The sequence below is a fragment of the Solea senegalensis genome, linkage group LG3, assembly GCF_019176455.1.
Source record: "Solea senegalensis isolate Sse05_10M linkage group LG3, IFAPA_SoseM_1, whole genome shotgun sequence".
NCBI classification, from domain to species: domain Eukaryota; kingdom Metazoa; phylum Chordata; class Actinopteri; order Pleuronectiformes; family Soleidae; genus Solea; species Solea senegalensis.
This window is the reverse complement of record NC_058023.1, coordinates 30070889-30086172: the sequence shown is the minus strand read 5'-3', so window position 1 is coordinate 30086172 and position 15284 is coordinate 30070889. Positions and strand designations below refer to the sequence as shown.

Sequence of the window (15284 nt, the reverse complement as noted above, 5' to 3'; positions counted from 1 at the left end):
GTCTCGCGTGAGAAATGTTGACTTGTTACATCCTCAGGTTCTATTTCTCCTGGTTCTTATATGGATGTCGCTCTCTACACCACAACAGGCTGGATTCTCTCTGCTAAGACCAACTTCCCTTAAGCACTCTGAATGTGCAACTTGTTCCATGCGTCAAAGCAGAAAAGATCACGTGCGTTTAAGTGCTCCATTCGTCCAAATCTGCGTACATTTGTGGCTTAACTGGAGCAACTCCTGTCGTTTTGGGGGAACCATGTGGAGCTTCCACATAAATTGTTGATGTGAAAAGGACAAAGGGAAAAAAAAAACCCTTGTTGGATTGAAATGTTAACATATTTTTCATCCCATTTCCCAAGGTGCCGGTTCACCCAGCACTGAAGGAACTTTTAATTACATTCACAACTCACAGCAGAATCGCTAATGAGAATTTTAGGCCTTGTGGATCATTGCCACTCTTCGTGTATTTCACCTAATTGTTACCCGACGAGTGTCGGAGCCCGGCTTGTAATATATATCTGAGTGAGTCTAGCTCATTTATTTGAATATTTGAAGAATTTAGGCCCTTTTGGGTATGCTCTAGGGGAGCATATGGTAAATCTTGCTATTCAATAATGCCTTCCAAGTTTGCTGTTGGCTGTGTGGCACTTTTTTTTTTCCCCACAAAAACATCGCTTTGTCTAAGATGTGTGAGAACACAACAACGTTAATGATTATACAATCCAAAAGCTGTCAGGGTTTTTGCGAGTCACGTACGATGGAGTTCTTCTCTACATTTATAATTGATCATGTCAATAAAGGACATACTTGAGGTCGTAGGTCATAATTAACTCAGGATTCTGAAAAACCCGTCTCCAAGATTCAGTGTTTCTCCCAAAAGTGGCCCAGATTGCCGCTGCTGTCACCATGGTGACACCATTTCCTTGCTGCCATAAAACCACCATGCACCTCTCTGGTAAGAGTCTTGGGGAGCTTCTTATCTGGTTTCTGACTTTGTCACCCTTCACAAAGCAGCAAGAAGACCTGAATTCACAAAGAAGTACAAACAAGCCTCTTCTTAAAACGCAACGTTTTCCCTCAACTGTCGAAACCTGTTCACGAAAGCCCAGAGGAAAATTGCTTCGGGTTGGAGTGCCGTGGTCGAGTTGCTTGTATCATTTTATATCAAAAACCTGCACCATTAAAGATGCACCTCGAGCAGAAAATACTGACGCCATTACTGACAGAAATGTAGTCAATAATATTGCAGAGCGCCGTTTTAAGCCACTTTGATTCATTGCAGTGAAATTGTATTTACTGCAGCAGCCCCTATAGCACACTGATGAGCCAAGACATTACCAAGCCTGTGTAATATGCCGCTTGTCCTTTATGTGCTGCTCAAACTACTCTGGTGCCCTTAAGGCATCTAGGATTTGAAACATCGCCATGGGTTGGCTGATCCCTTTACCTGTGTGAATGCTGCAACTTCAACAATCCAACTTAAACCGTAGCAGTAAGCTTTCTATGATAGAAAGATAGCGGGCACAAGTATCCTGCTAATCTGATCCGATTTTGTCTGTTCATGTCTTTACATTCAACACACTGCAAGATCATTTTGCAGCAATGGAATATTTCTTTTAATTTGAAAACCTAACAAGTAGAGCAATCACATTACTGAACCCTCATAAGTGGACCACGGCACAGCCTCCATTTTTTTGGGAATAACGCTAATATGACAAGCGGCAATTATTTCCAATAATTGAGAAAGTTTCCTGATTTCATTTGTTTGCGGGTAAATAATCGTGTAAACCTACTCAGAAGTTCTGCATTCATTTTTTGGAAAAGTGTGAAAGCAGGAGTAGCTCATTTTACTCTTCTAAAACTTAATTAAGAAAAACAAATTACTGGGCCAAAAAGCACAAATCTCCTCAGGCCATTATTATGTATTCCAGTGCAGTTAATCATAGCTGAGCTGTTAACAATAATTCTGGAATTATAACAGAAAACAGCCTGATTTAAAATTCTATTACGTTTGTCCTAAACACAGAGGGATGAAAACGCAGCGGCTACTCACACATTGAAGAGGTTGAGGCCGATGCGGTAGAGGCGCTTTCGCATGACATCAGTGGACAGCGTGGGTGACTTGCAGCTGGCAGGGTTTTCACAGTGGTAACGTGGCAGGCTGAGGATCATGGCCTGCAGGGTCTCCTTGGTGGAGGCTTCGGATGTGGAGCGTGCCTCTGTGGACGCGCTGCTGCTACTCATCTGCTCCGAGCTGTTGTCTGCCATCTCGGAGCCACATCGCTTCACCCCCAGGGACTCCACTGCGGGAGAGCTCCCCAATGTTACAGTTTCCTGTAGTGGAGGAGCTTGGGGGGGTTCTCGGGGTGGTGGTGGTACCACCACCATGAATTTCTCCTGGGTTTGAGAGGCAGCCATTTTTTCCAGAGGGGTAAGGGGAGGTTGCTCTTCCTCCCCTAGCTCTTCTTCGCTTGGAGGAGGAGCAGGGAATTCAATATCCTGTTCACATTCTTCTATCTCTAATTCTGGCGGCGGAGGGGGTTCTTGGGGTGGCGGTGGGGGATCTATAGATTCAGCTGGGACATCTGCAGGTGGAGGAGGCGGTTCTTGTGAAAGGCCAGAGACCGGTGGGTTGGTTGTTGTCATGGAAGTGGCTGTGACAGTGGTGGCGGCGCCATCTTGTTGGACGCAGCTGCCGAGAGTGACAGAAGTGGAAGATTCCAGGACTGAGGATGAAACGCTGAAGTTCTGGCTGTCGATCTTTACCGTCACGTCTCGAAACGCCATCATCAGCTTGCTCGCGCTCCTTGACAGGTCACTTGGGTCCGCAGGGCCTTGAGTCATTGCCGACTCTCCCACACCACCGCCGCCTCCTTCTCCTCCATCGCCTACCCCTGCTCTCCTGAAGGAATCGGCAGTGAACTGATAAGTGCCGCCCTCTTGCAGTGAACACATAGTCTTCAGGCTCCAGTTGCTGAGTGCATCATCTATGGACTTTGCCAGTGACTGGACCTGTTCTGTGAATGAGTCTTCCAGGTCCGTCAAGGTGCCACCAACTGTGGCAGGCAGAGATGGCGAACGCACCAAAGGGATGCCTGCCAGGTTACAGCCTTCTGCCAGCGCCCGTTCAGCGGAGAAACCCTCCGTGTTTTGCACGCGGACTTTGCGGAGGGAAATGCGTCGAGGCAGGCGACTTTCCAGCAGCGAGTTGCGGATCTTCTCGAAGTTCTTGCTAAGCTGGTACTGGCGGAAGGCAGTCTGGATCTTGCAGGCAGCGCGGCGGGAGATGAGGTGGCCGCCGTATTTGTGCTCTAACATTTCGATCTAGAAGATACAGAAAGGAAAAGGAAAGGACATAAAAAGAAGATCATGAGATAGGGGAATCTGTATTTTTGTTTAAGTTAACAAGAAAGGCATTTTAACTGTCTAAAGAGGGACAGGGGAAAAATATCAGACATAGACGGTTCTTGACTTGAAAGTACCAAGCACTACCATATTTGTTAAAAGGGCTTCTACTGATGCTGAGGGGCATGAATGTTGTGTTGAATAGCAACAAAACAGGAAGGCGTATAAATGAAGTAAATAAATAGGGATGGGATAACTGTGGTGGAAATGGTGGAAACAAATGCAGTCTCCAGGAGATGGAAGTGTTTGTAAGTCCTAATTGTAGGAGGAGCATTTTATCATACTCTTTCCTTGTGGTGTATTGGCTGGACATTTATACACTTTGGTCAAAGCCACAGTTTGACAGAAAGAAGACTGTAAAAGCTCACTCTTGGCATTTGGACAAACTTTTCATTTCCTCAACAAATAGAACTCATAATCTCTATGAATTCCACAGAGAGGCTCTCCATGGAACTCCAAATTGTCTGAAACGGGAACAGGCGATTAATCTTCCCTGTGAAATATTGCTCAAATGCTGTGGGAAATAGATAGAAGTGTAATATTGCCATCGTCATCTGGCAGCAGTTCAGACACTAGATGAAACCTTTTTTTTTTTGAGTTTCCCGAAACAATCATGATGTGGGTATCTTTGGAAGAGCTTATCTCCTTGAATGAAATCCCCTTCATTCAGGCTAAATCAATGAATATAATTCTGTGAGACTGTAAAACTTTATCTAGGGCACACGTGAGGAGGAGGAGGAGGTTCAGGCTTGGAAAGAATATCATTATTGCATTCTGTCACTTCCAAACATGGAAAAATACACAGTACATGAGAAAATTCAAAGTAAACTATCCCCCCTGTATATTTGACGGAGGATTAATGTCCCCCATGGACTCTAGCAAAGAGTCACCGATGTTTGCAATTTGGTGACAATTTGGCAACCACAGTGACACACAGTGAATATCTTAACCTACTCTACTCAGCTCTTACCTATTTATACTTCACTGCAAAGCCTGTGCGAGCAAAGTGAGATGTGCTGAGAATATTCAGGGAGGTTCTGAATGATTTGGACTTTTACTATATCTGCACACGGTGACTTCTCAGTCACTGTCGGCTCTCACAGACTGCTCGAACTTGGTTCGGCTTTTTGTTTTCGCAACAACGTGCACGCACAGAAGTTAATATGATTGACCTCATTACTCAGAAAGGTGTCCCTTACCAAAGCAAATGTTGGCAATGAGTTCCAATGCAGAGGTGCCCTTGGATGTGAGAAAAGGCCCCGTCAGTGGGCCAGTGTTTGATTAAATGTGTCAGGTGAGCTTGTTGTGTAAGCCAGGTCAGGGATAATGCACGAAATGTTCACTTTATTCACCATCAAACCGCGTATCTGATACACTTACCATGGAATTACCATGGAATTAGAGCCATCATGACCGTGACAAGAAGGGGAAATGATGGCTGGAGAGGAATTAAAAGACAGTTAAAGGAAAATAAACAGGATTTAATGCCAGGGTAAGGATTGTGGTGGATAAGCGACGTGATAAGTGGTCAAAAAACTGTTGTTTTTTTTCTTGTAAGATGATTTTGAGCACCATATTTATTCATGTTTATCTTCCTAGCCACATGCTGAACAATTTGCCCCATTTTAGTTCTGGTGCTCTGTCAAGCAAAACTATCAGACCTCATGGGGGAAGCAAATTTTGTGTGTATACATCAATTATTGCAGGGGTGGGTGGGGGCACAAATACTACAGTCTGTTTGCAACCGGGTCAAGAACGAGAACAAAGTGCTTGAGTTTTAACTCACTTCAAGTTAACGTGCAAAGGTTATAGATAAACACAATTAATAAATAAACAATAAAAAAGTGCATTGCAGACAAAACAACAGTTCAGGTTGTTGTGTTTTTTGCGAGATTTGATGCAGTGAAGAAAGAGATTATTTGACCCATGTCAGCGCCGACTTCTGACCCCCCTCTACTGCTCTCGCCTCCTTTATTATCCCACCATCAGACCTACCACTGATCACTTCACTGAGCCCTGATGGAAAGAGATTATTCAGAGACACAGTGGTCTGAGAATCAGACAGTCTGTGCTACCATGGTCTCTACATCGATTTGGACAGGCAGATTAGCACCACGCTGACCTCATCATGTTCCCGTCTGTGTGTTGACGACAATCACACACACAGGAGTGTATGTATGTGAGAATAACAATAGTACGGGAGCTTGAAGTGGACATAATAAAATATATAAAGTCAAAGGCAGCAGTCTCTCACTGCTCACTGAGTCAGAAAATGTCATTTTATGTAATAATGCACAGTGGTTTCTGATACTGTTGTAGGAAATCATGACATGCCGGACTTTTTGTTTATCAGATGTTTCCACCTGAAATGTGCAATTTTCTTAATAAAATCCAAAATAAGAGACACCTTTATGTTATAAAGGGAAACAAAAGTACAATACACAGCACTTTCTAGAGTCATGCGCCACAATTTTTATGTCCTTCATCTTGTTTTTCCCCGTTTGGGGGAAACTACAAAGATGAAAGACCACGTTTAGCGCTAAGTAGCCTTTAGCATGGTGCTTTAGCTAAATTACTTTTCACAAGACATAACATTCGTTGCAAAACCAGATTTCTAAGTTCAAGTTAGTACTTTTACGTCTTCTAAATTTATCTTATGAGAAAATTAATATTAACATGCCAGGTCAGTTAAGCATAACTTAGCTATGAAGGCTTAGCTTACCTATTTTAGCTTAGCCATGGTTCAGCTTGAAAGAAACACTTAAGCTATTTAACATCTTATATCTGTATTATTATATTAATAATAACTATCTTGCTCCTTTTATCTCAGTGTTTTCTTTCCTTTTCTTTCATTTTGACGCTTAATAAAGTTGGAATATATTGACTTTTTTTTTTTTTAAAGTGTTTAATCGTAATTCATCATTTCTTAATGTTCTCCAGAGGAACTCACTGAACAACGTCGTTAAACCTGCGACATTTTTGCATCAGCAGTTTTAAGGGAAGCTGTAAAACTCTTAAATGTGTCCGAGAGAAGAAGACGTGAAACCTTTTCTAATATTTCTTGTCCATCATGTGCACATTTAAGCACAATTATGAGCACATTCAAGCTTCACCACCGAATGTTCCACTTTGACGGGATTGAGGCCATTTGAATGACTCGAGCAGAGATTAGCAGCAATTACAGACCAACAGATGAACTTTTTCGAACAAATGTGTCAGTGGTACATAAAGCGTTTAAAACACAGATTGCAAATGAGTCTGAGGATCCTTGATTCACTTAAAGGAAACTTGTCAGGGATGTTAGGATTTGTCACATCAGAGCTAGAACACAAATGTCAAAAAACAATATTTATATTGGATGTCACATTAACTGTGATATACAGTCAATTTTAATAAAACTCTAACATGGAGAGACACTAAAAGTAAATTGTACTCAGATTCGCCGCATTCATATGCGCATATTAAACAATATAACGCAGCAACGTTAAGTTGAAGTGAGTTAAAGCTCAAGCACTTTGTCGTTCTTGACCCGCAATCAAGGTATCGCCCTGCAGATCCAATTACCCTGACATTGATCTGTGGACCCCGCATGCCTGTCTGTACTGATAGAAGATCAATCTCGCTGATCGCGTATCTCCAGCATCATTGACAGGGAGATAATGAAAGGGGCTTTAAGATGTGAGATTAAAAGTGTAAACGGAGGTTAAAACAACCTTGGATCTTGAAAGGGGAAGACTGGTTCTAGTAAACACCCATTACCATCATTTTCTTGCTTATCCTGCACTATTTTATATTTACAGTTCACTTATAAAAATGGAGTTAATAATCTCTGAATAAATGTAGCTTCGCATTTAGAGATTAGTACCCAGACGCTGAGAAACGCTTAACTCCAGGGCAGCTGCTCAATATTCTGCGGTATTGATTCATCGTGGTCAAATGACCCCAATGGAAGCCCGTGCTCGAGAGAGGCAGGTCAAAACATTTGCTCCCCATAAATAAAACACATAATCCATGAGCACTGAGGTATCTAACAAAAAATACCTGCAAGGTGTGCACGGATTAGCATAAAAGTCATCTAAATGTCAAAGAAATGGGACGAAAATGCTCAGAGTGAAACAAAGCAAAGAAATCCATGCATCTGTGGAGCGAGTAAAAGTTTGGTTTGGTTTGAGCTGGTGAGAAAAGCAGCAGTGGCAGACAAATACAGCAGGGATCCAAGATTTCCCATAATGCAACTTCATATTTGTCTTTCACCTGAATAAGCACCTCCTCTGAAGCCTTACACCACACTAAAGTACACTTCTTGGGAAGAACCAGCGCAGTGCCCCTTCAGAACATTAAATCCTCAGCTTGTAACTGTGTTATTAGATCATGACAAGCTAACACACACGTGGAGGTGCCACGAGTTGAAGCCGAGCGCTGCCGTCTTACCTGGTCGGCGATCCACGGGCTGGAGGATGACAGTGAAATGGATGTCAGTGATGCAAATGGATGACAAACGTGGCATGGTTCTCGCAATGGAGACGTACAATGCGATGCGGATGGCGTGAGACCCCCTGATGAACAGCATGACAATCATCACCACAATCATCAAAGACACAGTCACAGATTTTAGATACAGTCAGTGAACACACTATCGCAGCAAACGTACAGCGTTTATTTCACCCTCGTATACACATGCGAGGGCTGTCACTTTTTATCCAAAGCTCAAAGTCGAAACCTTAAGAAGTGAAATGCATACAGCCTTGAAGCGCACCAGACACACAGGACACAAGCTAATCTGTCGACTCACCTGTTGTGTTTGTTTGTTTGTTTGTTTTTTTTTAGAAAAAGTGACAGCCCTAACATGTGCATCACTGCTAAAACAATACCTAATGCATGTGAGTTGATTTCTGGGAAAATTACAGCACAGCAGTTGAAAGACGTCATTTTCTGAATGTAAACGCTCACATTCCAAATTGGGTGAGAGACGACGAAACCAGGTGAGGATGAGGATGAAGATGATGACGATGGTTTATGATGATGCAGAAAAAAAAAAGAAGTAGATAAAAAGTCTGTGTTGTCCAAAAAATACAAACAACAGCAACAAAATTGAATCCAGCTTTTCAAAGCGTGTTGGTCCAAACCAAACATCCACCGCCATCATGACACAAGTCTCATCATGACAAACGTATCAGACTAACACAATACACACAAAGACACCAACTTACTGCACCCCACACACACACACACACACACACAAACCCCACCCCACACAATCCCACAGCCATCACAGCCCTACCTGCTTATTTTTGAGGTCAAGCGAGAGCTCATAGTCGGAGGTGGCTGAGTGCGAGCCGGCCCCATTGCGCTGCACCCTCAAGGGTGATGCTGTGTGGTGCAGGCTGGCTCTCCTCCCAGCCCCACCTCCTTTAGCTCCTCCCCCTTCCTCCTCCTCTTCCTCTTGCGCTGCCTCAACCTCCGGCTGCTCGGCCTCCTCAGCTGCGTCCGGCTTCCGCTTTGCCTCCGCAACGTCTTCCGACTTGTGATCCTCTTGCTCCCCCGCTGGTGGGTCATCGCTGCGAGGCGGCGGCGGCGGTGACGGGGGCGGGGCTTCAGTGGTGTCCTGTGCAGCAGTGTCGTCGCTCGGAGCCTCGACATGCGGCTGAGGTTCGGGCTCTGGTGGTTTGGGTTCGAGATGTGGCTGAGGTTTGCTTTCAGGCTGAGGCTGTGACTGTGGTTGGGGCTCCGGCTGTGGCTGTGGCTGTGGCAGGTGAGTCTGAGGCTGAGGCTCTTGCTGCTGTGGCTGTGGTTCTGGTTCGGGTTGTGGCTCCGGTTCCGGTTCTGGCTGTGACTGGACCTCACTCTGCAGCTGCCCCTCTCCTCCCTTCCCTTCCTCACCCAAAGACGATCCTAGAGGAAGGTCATCGCTGTAGAAAGGAGGAGAAAATGCAGAGTGAGGTTGCTGCTGCATTCCGTGGTGAGCTCTGACCTCCTCTCCAGGCTGCCTGGGTCAGTGGTAAGAGGGTGACCCCCTTCTCTTTTCTCTCTCTAATCCCTCACTCCAGTTCATCTGTCTACCTCTCTCTGTTCTGTCTGCCTCGCCTCGTCTGTCTAGACACTGACAGACAATGGACACGAGGAGAGACAAAAAAAAAACACGGCACAGGAGAGCAAACAAACAAACAAACAAACAAGAGTGGAAAGAAAAGTCAAATCAAAAAGTGATTTATTTCAGCAAAAACCTTCAGAAGAGAAAATGTGGGAAAAGAAAGTTGACAGCCCATAGTGACACACACACACACACACACACACACAAAGACACGGGGACAGTCATGCACTACTATACAAATGTCTTTTACATTGAGGTGTTTGAACACAGAGGGGAGGTGAGTATTGTTGTTTGTGTTTCATCCGTTTCTAAAGACCAACGAGAGACCCTCGTCTTTGATCTATTTATTGTGGTAAGTGTCAGTCCCACACGTCTTTATGTTGACAGACGTCTTCTGAGGACTGCGTCATGTGTTTGGTAAATCAGCAGGAGTTCCTACAGTGACGAGCTCTGTTTTGTGAGGTGAGTTCCTCACAGAACGGAGTAAGAAGACAGCTACGGCACAAAAATGCTTCACGTAAACACCTAAACCTGAACTTATCGGAACCATTTTTTGCGAACCATAACTCTCCGGTTTGGTTTAGCATGTGTCTGCTAGCTGCACGGCACGGCACGGCTAATGTACCTTTAGCATAGCACCTGCAACTGGGTACTTCTTTTTTTAGTACCTGCTCTGGCGTGGTTCCAAGCCGGCCACTGATCGGTCAGAGTGCCGTAACAGGAAGAGACGTCCGACGCGAGAATTAAGCCGAACTGTAGCTCAGTTAAAAAGACTTAACAATCCTGAACACGTGGGTTCATCTCCAACAATTACCAGGGAAATGTCTAAAATCTCAATATTTAACGGACGTCAGACAATATTTAACGTCTGTGCTCCGGTGGTTCAGGAAGTACTGAACGAATAGTTTTAATGAACTGACTCTAATGATTCAGTTACACTGAAAACAACAGCTTTACAAGTCACTAGTCGCTCGTTTGTGTGTGACGCGCGTAAACGAAGTCACCGTAGTTTCGTGCAGTGATGACTCCGCCCACACTGAGTAGGAACCTGAGTAGGTTTATAGTGGAAAACCAACCTAAACCGCGCCGTGCCGTGCCGAGCTTCATGTGTTCATCGGCAGTATAATGTAATGTAACAACAACACCACAGGTGACCAAAGTGCTTTAAAAATAAAGGACACACAGCATTAAAACAGATGGTAAAACAAATTCACGAAACCTAAATCAAAACGCACAAGGATTAAAAGAATAAAAAAACATTCTGTATAAATATGTGTTTAAGTTTTAAGTGCTCACATTTCTAACGGCAACAAGTATCAGCACATTTCTGCAGAAATCCAAGCCAGGTTTCCAGACAACATGACATGTTGTTACTCAGATTAAGATAAGCGTTTTCTTTTCCTCGTATTATTGGATGTGGTGATAAGACTGCAGTCAGTGAGCATAAAATTAGGATTTTCAGTACCGCAGAAAAAAAGTGATTCATCGAGGGCAAACTTTTTTTAGTCTGAGCAGCAAGAGTGAGTGTTTTTTTTTCTTCTTCCTTTTCCCTCAAAGTTGCAGAAATAAGTGAAAAAGAAAAACATAACCTCTGCACATCCATCCAATTATAAATAAATCACTTCGATATCTGCTTATTTCCTCTCGTGTCGCAGAGTGTGTCGCGCATTTGTGCGGCGCTTTATCAAGAAGCTTTCCCACACAGGGGGCGCGCGTCTCGGAGAAAGTATCTTTAGCAGCGATGTAACCGCGTCCTGCTACGTCTATAAAAAGGGAGGCCTCGTATGAAGTGATGAATTATGAACAAGAGAAATGAGAGCCTGCTGCTTCTCGGCTGCAGGTGAGCGGGGGAACAGAAGACTTCGCTTAGCGGGACGCGTTGTTCGCCGTGTTCACACTTGCTTGTTGTGAATCTAAATGCAGCCTCTCCTATTTGTGTTTCCCCCCGCGAGACAGGATCTGACATCCAATAGGATTTCAAGTCAAAATCTGATAAGAAAAAAAAAACTCAAGCACAGCGTGGGTTAGAGCTGTTCAAAGGGGATTACTCGTAAGAGGACACATAAATAAATAAATCACCATGTCATGTCGTGATAATGGAATGTGCAGTATTTGCATTATCCTCACTTTCCTTTTTAAACCTCAAAGTCAAACACTCGCCCTGCAACATCGACTCCGCTCCACGTCCACACACACACACACACTTTCCTGACATCTCTGTCCTGAGCTCTTCCAGATGACGACGTAAAATATGTCAGTTTGGAAGACGGATGAGTACAGCAGCCTCCAATCCACCCGGAATATAATTACAGCGTCTCGTGTCTCTCTCTGTCACGACTGCAAAGAGGTCGATGCTTCAGTGCGACACCATGTCCGGCTCTGTCCGTCTGACAGAGGTCGCGCGTGCCGTTCACGTTCTCTATTAGCTCAAAGGTGTGTTAGCGTGATCCACTCCATTGTTTGAGTAAATGTAAGCACAAGGGAAAATGTCACATGACATAATACGCCATAGATTAAATCATGAACCCATGAGAGAATAAGACACATTTGTGCTTGTCATTGTTGAAAAATGTCTATACGTGAATATAATGCTTTTGTAATCTTTGACTTAGCGTGACTTAAGTAACTTAAGTGAAATATCTGTATTGTGAAAAACGCGGCGGTGAGGTTTTCAGTGTGAACTCTGTCGACTTTTATGATTAACCTTGAGAGCTCCTGCCGTGGTGAGGCTACCGGGCCGTGTTATCTTCCCGTGGTGGACGGCGGCCATGGAGCCGCTGAGGACCAGCGGAGAAACCGCATCAGCACAAGAGCTCCCCGAAGCAGACAATTACAGCTGATATTTTTCTGCTCCAGACAGAAGTCATTTATCTTGTGTGTGTGAGTGTGTGTGTGTGTGTGTTTTCCCCCAGTATAGAAGCCGGACTTTAATAACAAACAAAATCACTTATTTCTGTTTCTTTTAAAACATTTTCTGCTTATGCAATGCTTCCTCTTTCAAACCCAAATCCCTTCTCTCTCCTCACTGAGAATGAACACAAGGACACACTGCAGCAGAAGAAGCCTCGGAGATTAGACCGGCAACTATTTTCTCAATTAATCGAGTAATCGTTTGGTCCGTAAAAAATGTCAGAAAACGTTAAAAAATGTTGATCGGTGTTTGCCAAACCTGGAAATGATATTCTCAAATGTCTCGTTTTTGTCCACAGACCATAATAATTCAGTTTTAATGAATATGTTCACATTTAAGAAGCTTAAAACAATCACAAATCTTGTTTTAATCATGAAAAAAAGCTTTAAAATGAATAATTGATGAATGGAGTGATTGTTTCAGCTCTAAAATGGGACGTTTTTCAATATCTGTGTGTTTGTATTTTGGATTCACAGACATGGATTCAAAGTATTAACACTATTAAACTGCTCAATGTCATAAGTACTGTAAATTCTCTTGAGAAAGACCCGCTCTCTATAATCGCTAATCTCAATCAATCAAGATGAGTCTTTTCCTTTGTCGTTGTTGGTGATTAAAAGGAGAAACATTCGTCTCTGTGGCTCCGTGTGCTTTAATCTGCAACCTCACCCCTTGTTAACCTCCCTGTATATTTAGTTTAAAATAAGTATAATAACGATAATCAAATAATAATAATACACAACTCCTTATATGGACGTTCTGGGGGTGTGTGTGTGTTTCGGCCACATCTTCAGGCTTTACAAAAATGTGTTTTTGTCGTCTTCTTATTCACAAATTCAAACCAATTTTGAGCAGTTTTTGCTCAGGTGTGTTTATATAGTCGGTGATTTTGTGAGATTGTCTACAGGTTGCGCTGAAAAAAAGGATATAAAACCCTCTTTGTATTATTACGTTTTCGCACAGTGATGGGAAAAGGTTTTGTAAAGGTTAATAAAATGGATAAAAACAAAGACTATACTAAACCAGGGGTGTCAAACCCAGTATAATTCAGGGGCTTCATTGAAGCTTAAGTGGGCCTGACCAGTAAAACAACAACATAACAACCTATTAACACCAAGAAACTCAAAATGTTCCCCATATTTTGTTTTAAATTCAAAAATATACTATTTCACATCATTGTTATCATTATTATTATTATTATTAGAAATGTTCACAAATGGCCCCTTCGGTGGGCCGGTTCTGGTCCGCGGGCCGTGTGTTTGACACCCCTGCTCTACACTGTCAAATTTCCCATATGGTGGTTGGCGGCATCCTCTTTTTGCTTTCTGCTCGCCCGTCGTGATCAGTCTGGAAAGGACAGATTATGGAGATGACAATCGATACTACTTCTACGCGCAGTAGAAGTAGCTGACACACACACACACACACACACAGAGAGAGAGAGAGATGGAGAGAGGATAAGAAACCTGACATAAAAGTGCAGCCGTCTGTAATTCCATATTTTTTACATGTAATCTATATCTATATATTCTGAGTGAGAGTTGACGACATGGACTGGAATCAACGTCCAAAACATGATACGACACACAAATAGCCGGTAAAAAAGGTTTTGCCGTTTATCTCTCGTGTAGAATTTCGGGATGGAACGAGGATATTTACCCAGAAGTGTTCAGGGACCCGCTGCGTCTACAGCCGGGGCCCCGGCATAACCACGGGCAATCCCATGTAATGTCAACGGCGCGTCTTTCCAACGACAACAACAACAACAACACCACAGCAGCGCGCGGTGTAAAAAACAAGCAAGACGAAAAGAGACTGAATCTCTTCAAAAATCCGTCGCCCGAGGATGTGTGTAAAATAAAGAGCAACACAGCGAGCGACGGAGAGAGGCAGCAGCAGGAGAAGTTGCATATTAAATGACGTCGTCCGTCGTAATCTCTCTCATTCTTACACGTGTGCAATCTCTGCCATTAGCATTCCGCCCTCTGTCTGGGTCTCTGTGAGCAGAAATGATGTAACGCTATTTGTATGCTGTGTCCTCTGTCTGAAAACAAGCTCTGTCAAAGTGATACTATCAGACCTGACAGAGGGAGCATTAGCGTGTGAGCAGAGGGCAGGCGGGGCAAAGCATTTATCCCATCACGCCGCAGAACAAGCAGTGGAATTAGTTTTCTGAAACTTTCCGTGCGTCTCTGTCTGGTCTCTGAAGAAAATCTGACTGGAACAAGGTTGATTGTGTCAAACTGAAATGCTATGAACGCTTTTTTTTAATTCGCAGTGCATGCGGATGAAGATAGAGGGCGCTAGGGCGCCACCCCACCAGTCTCACGTGAAGAAGAAGAAGATACGAATCGTCGTCAATCAACGTAAAAACAAGCTACACATTATACTGTCTGTGTGATCTGCATTCAAGTGTAGTTTAAAAAAACGTCAAGTGACGTATTTCCAGGTTCCTTGAGAGCACAAAAGATAGGAAAACTCTTGAAGACCTGCACAGAAGCAATGGGTGCAGCGACGCAGCGACGGTGCTAAGACTGATGCAGTTGTGACTCATCTGTCACATCCGCAGTGATAAGCCATTAAATCGACTTCACCTGATTTGGAAATATGGATCGTGATTGTTCTTGTACCTAAAGCTCTGTTTGATGCTCACTTCCCTACTTCTAATTCACATCTTGTTGCACATCAGAATGCTATTTTTATACCTCAGCCTTCTTTCTTTTTCTTTTTTTTTTTTGTTAATGTGCGTCGCCTGACAGAGAAGGAGAAAGGGAAATGGTGTGTTCAAGAACAACAATGGCTGCTTTCACCTCGTTGTGAGGGGAACAAACAATCGAGCCACCCCCACTTCCCTGATGATTTCACAAGCTAATTGCCTAT

The 15284-nt window shown here is 43.6% G+C and overlaps 1 protein-coding gene across 4 annotated transcripts in view; it reads right to left on the bottom strand.

The window, feature by feature from the left end:
- Positions 1-15284, bottom strand: part of iqsec3a (IQ motif and Sec7 domain ArfGEF 3a) — a 77718-nt gene that overhangs the window by 25211 nt on the left and 37223 nt on the right. For 2 of the 4 annotated variants that reach the window (XM_044021755.1, XM_044021756.1), the window contains exons 3-4: positions 8684-9311; positions 2051-3321 (exon numbers count right to left, since the gene is read on the bottom strand). In XM_044021755.1, the coding sequence (XP_043877690.1) occupies positions 2051-3321; positions 8684-9311 (1899 nt within the window). Of the gene's footprint in view, positions 1-2050; positions 3322-7833; positions 7891-8683; positions 9312-15284 lie in introns of those variants that run through there. The other 2 variants (XM_044021757.1, XM_044021758.1) reach the window with 2 other exon arrangements.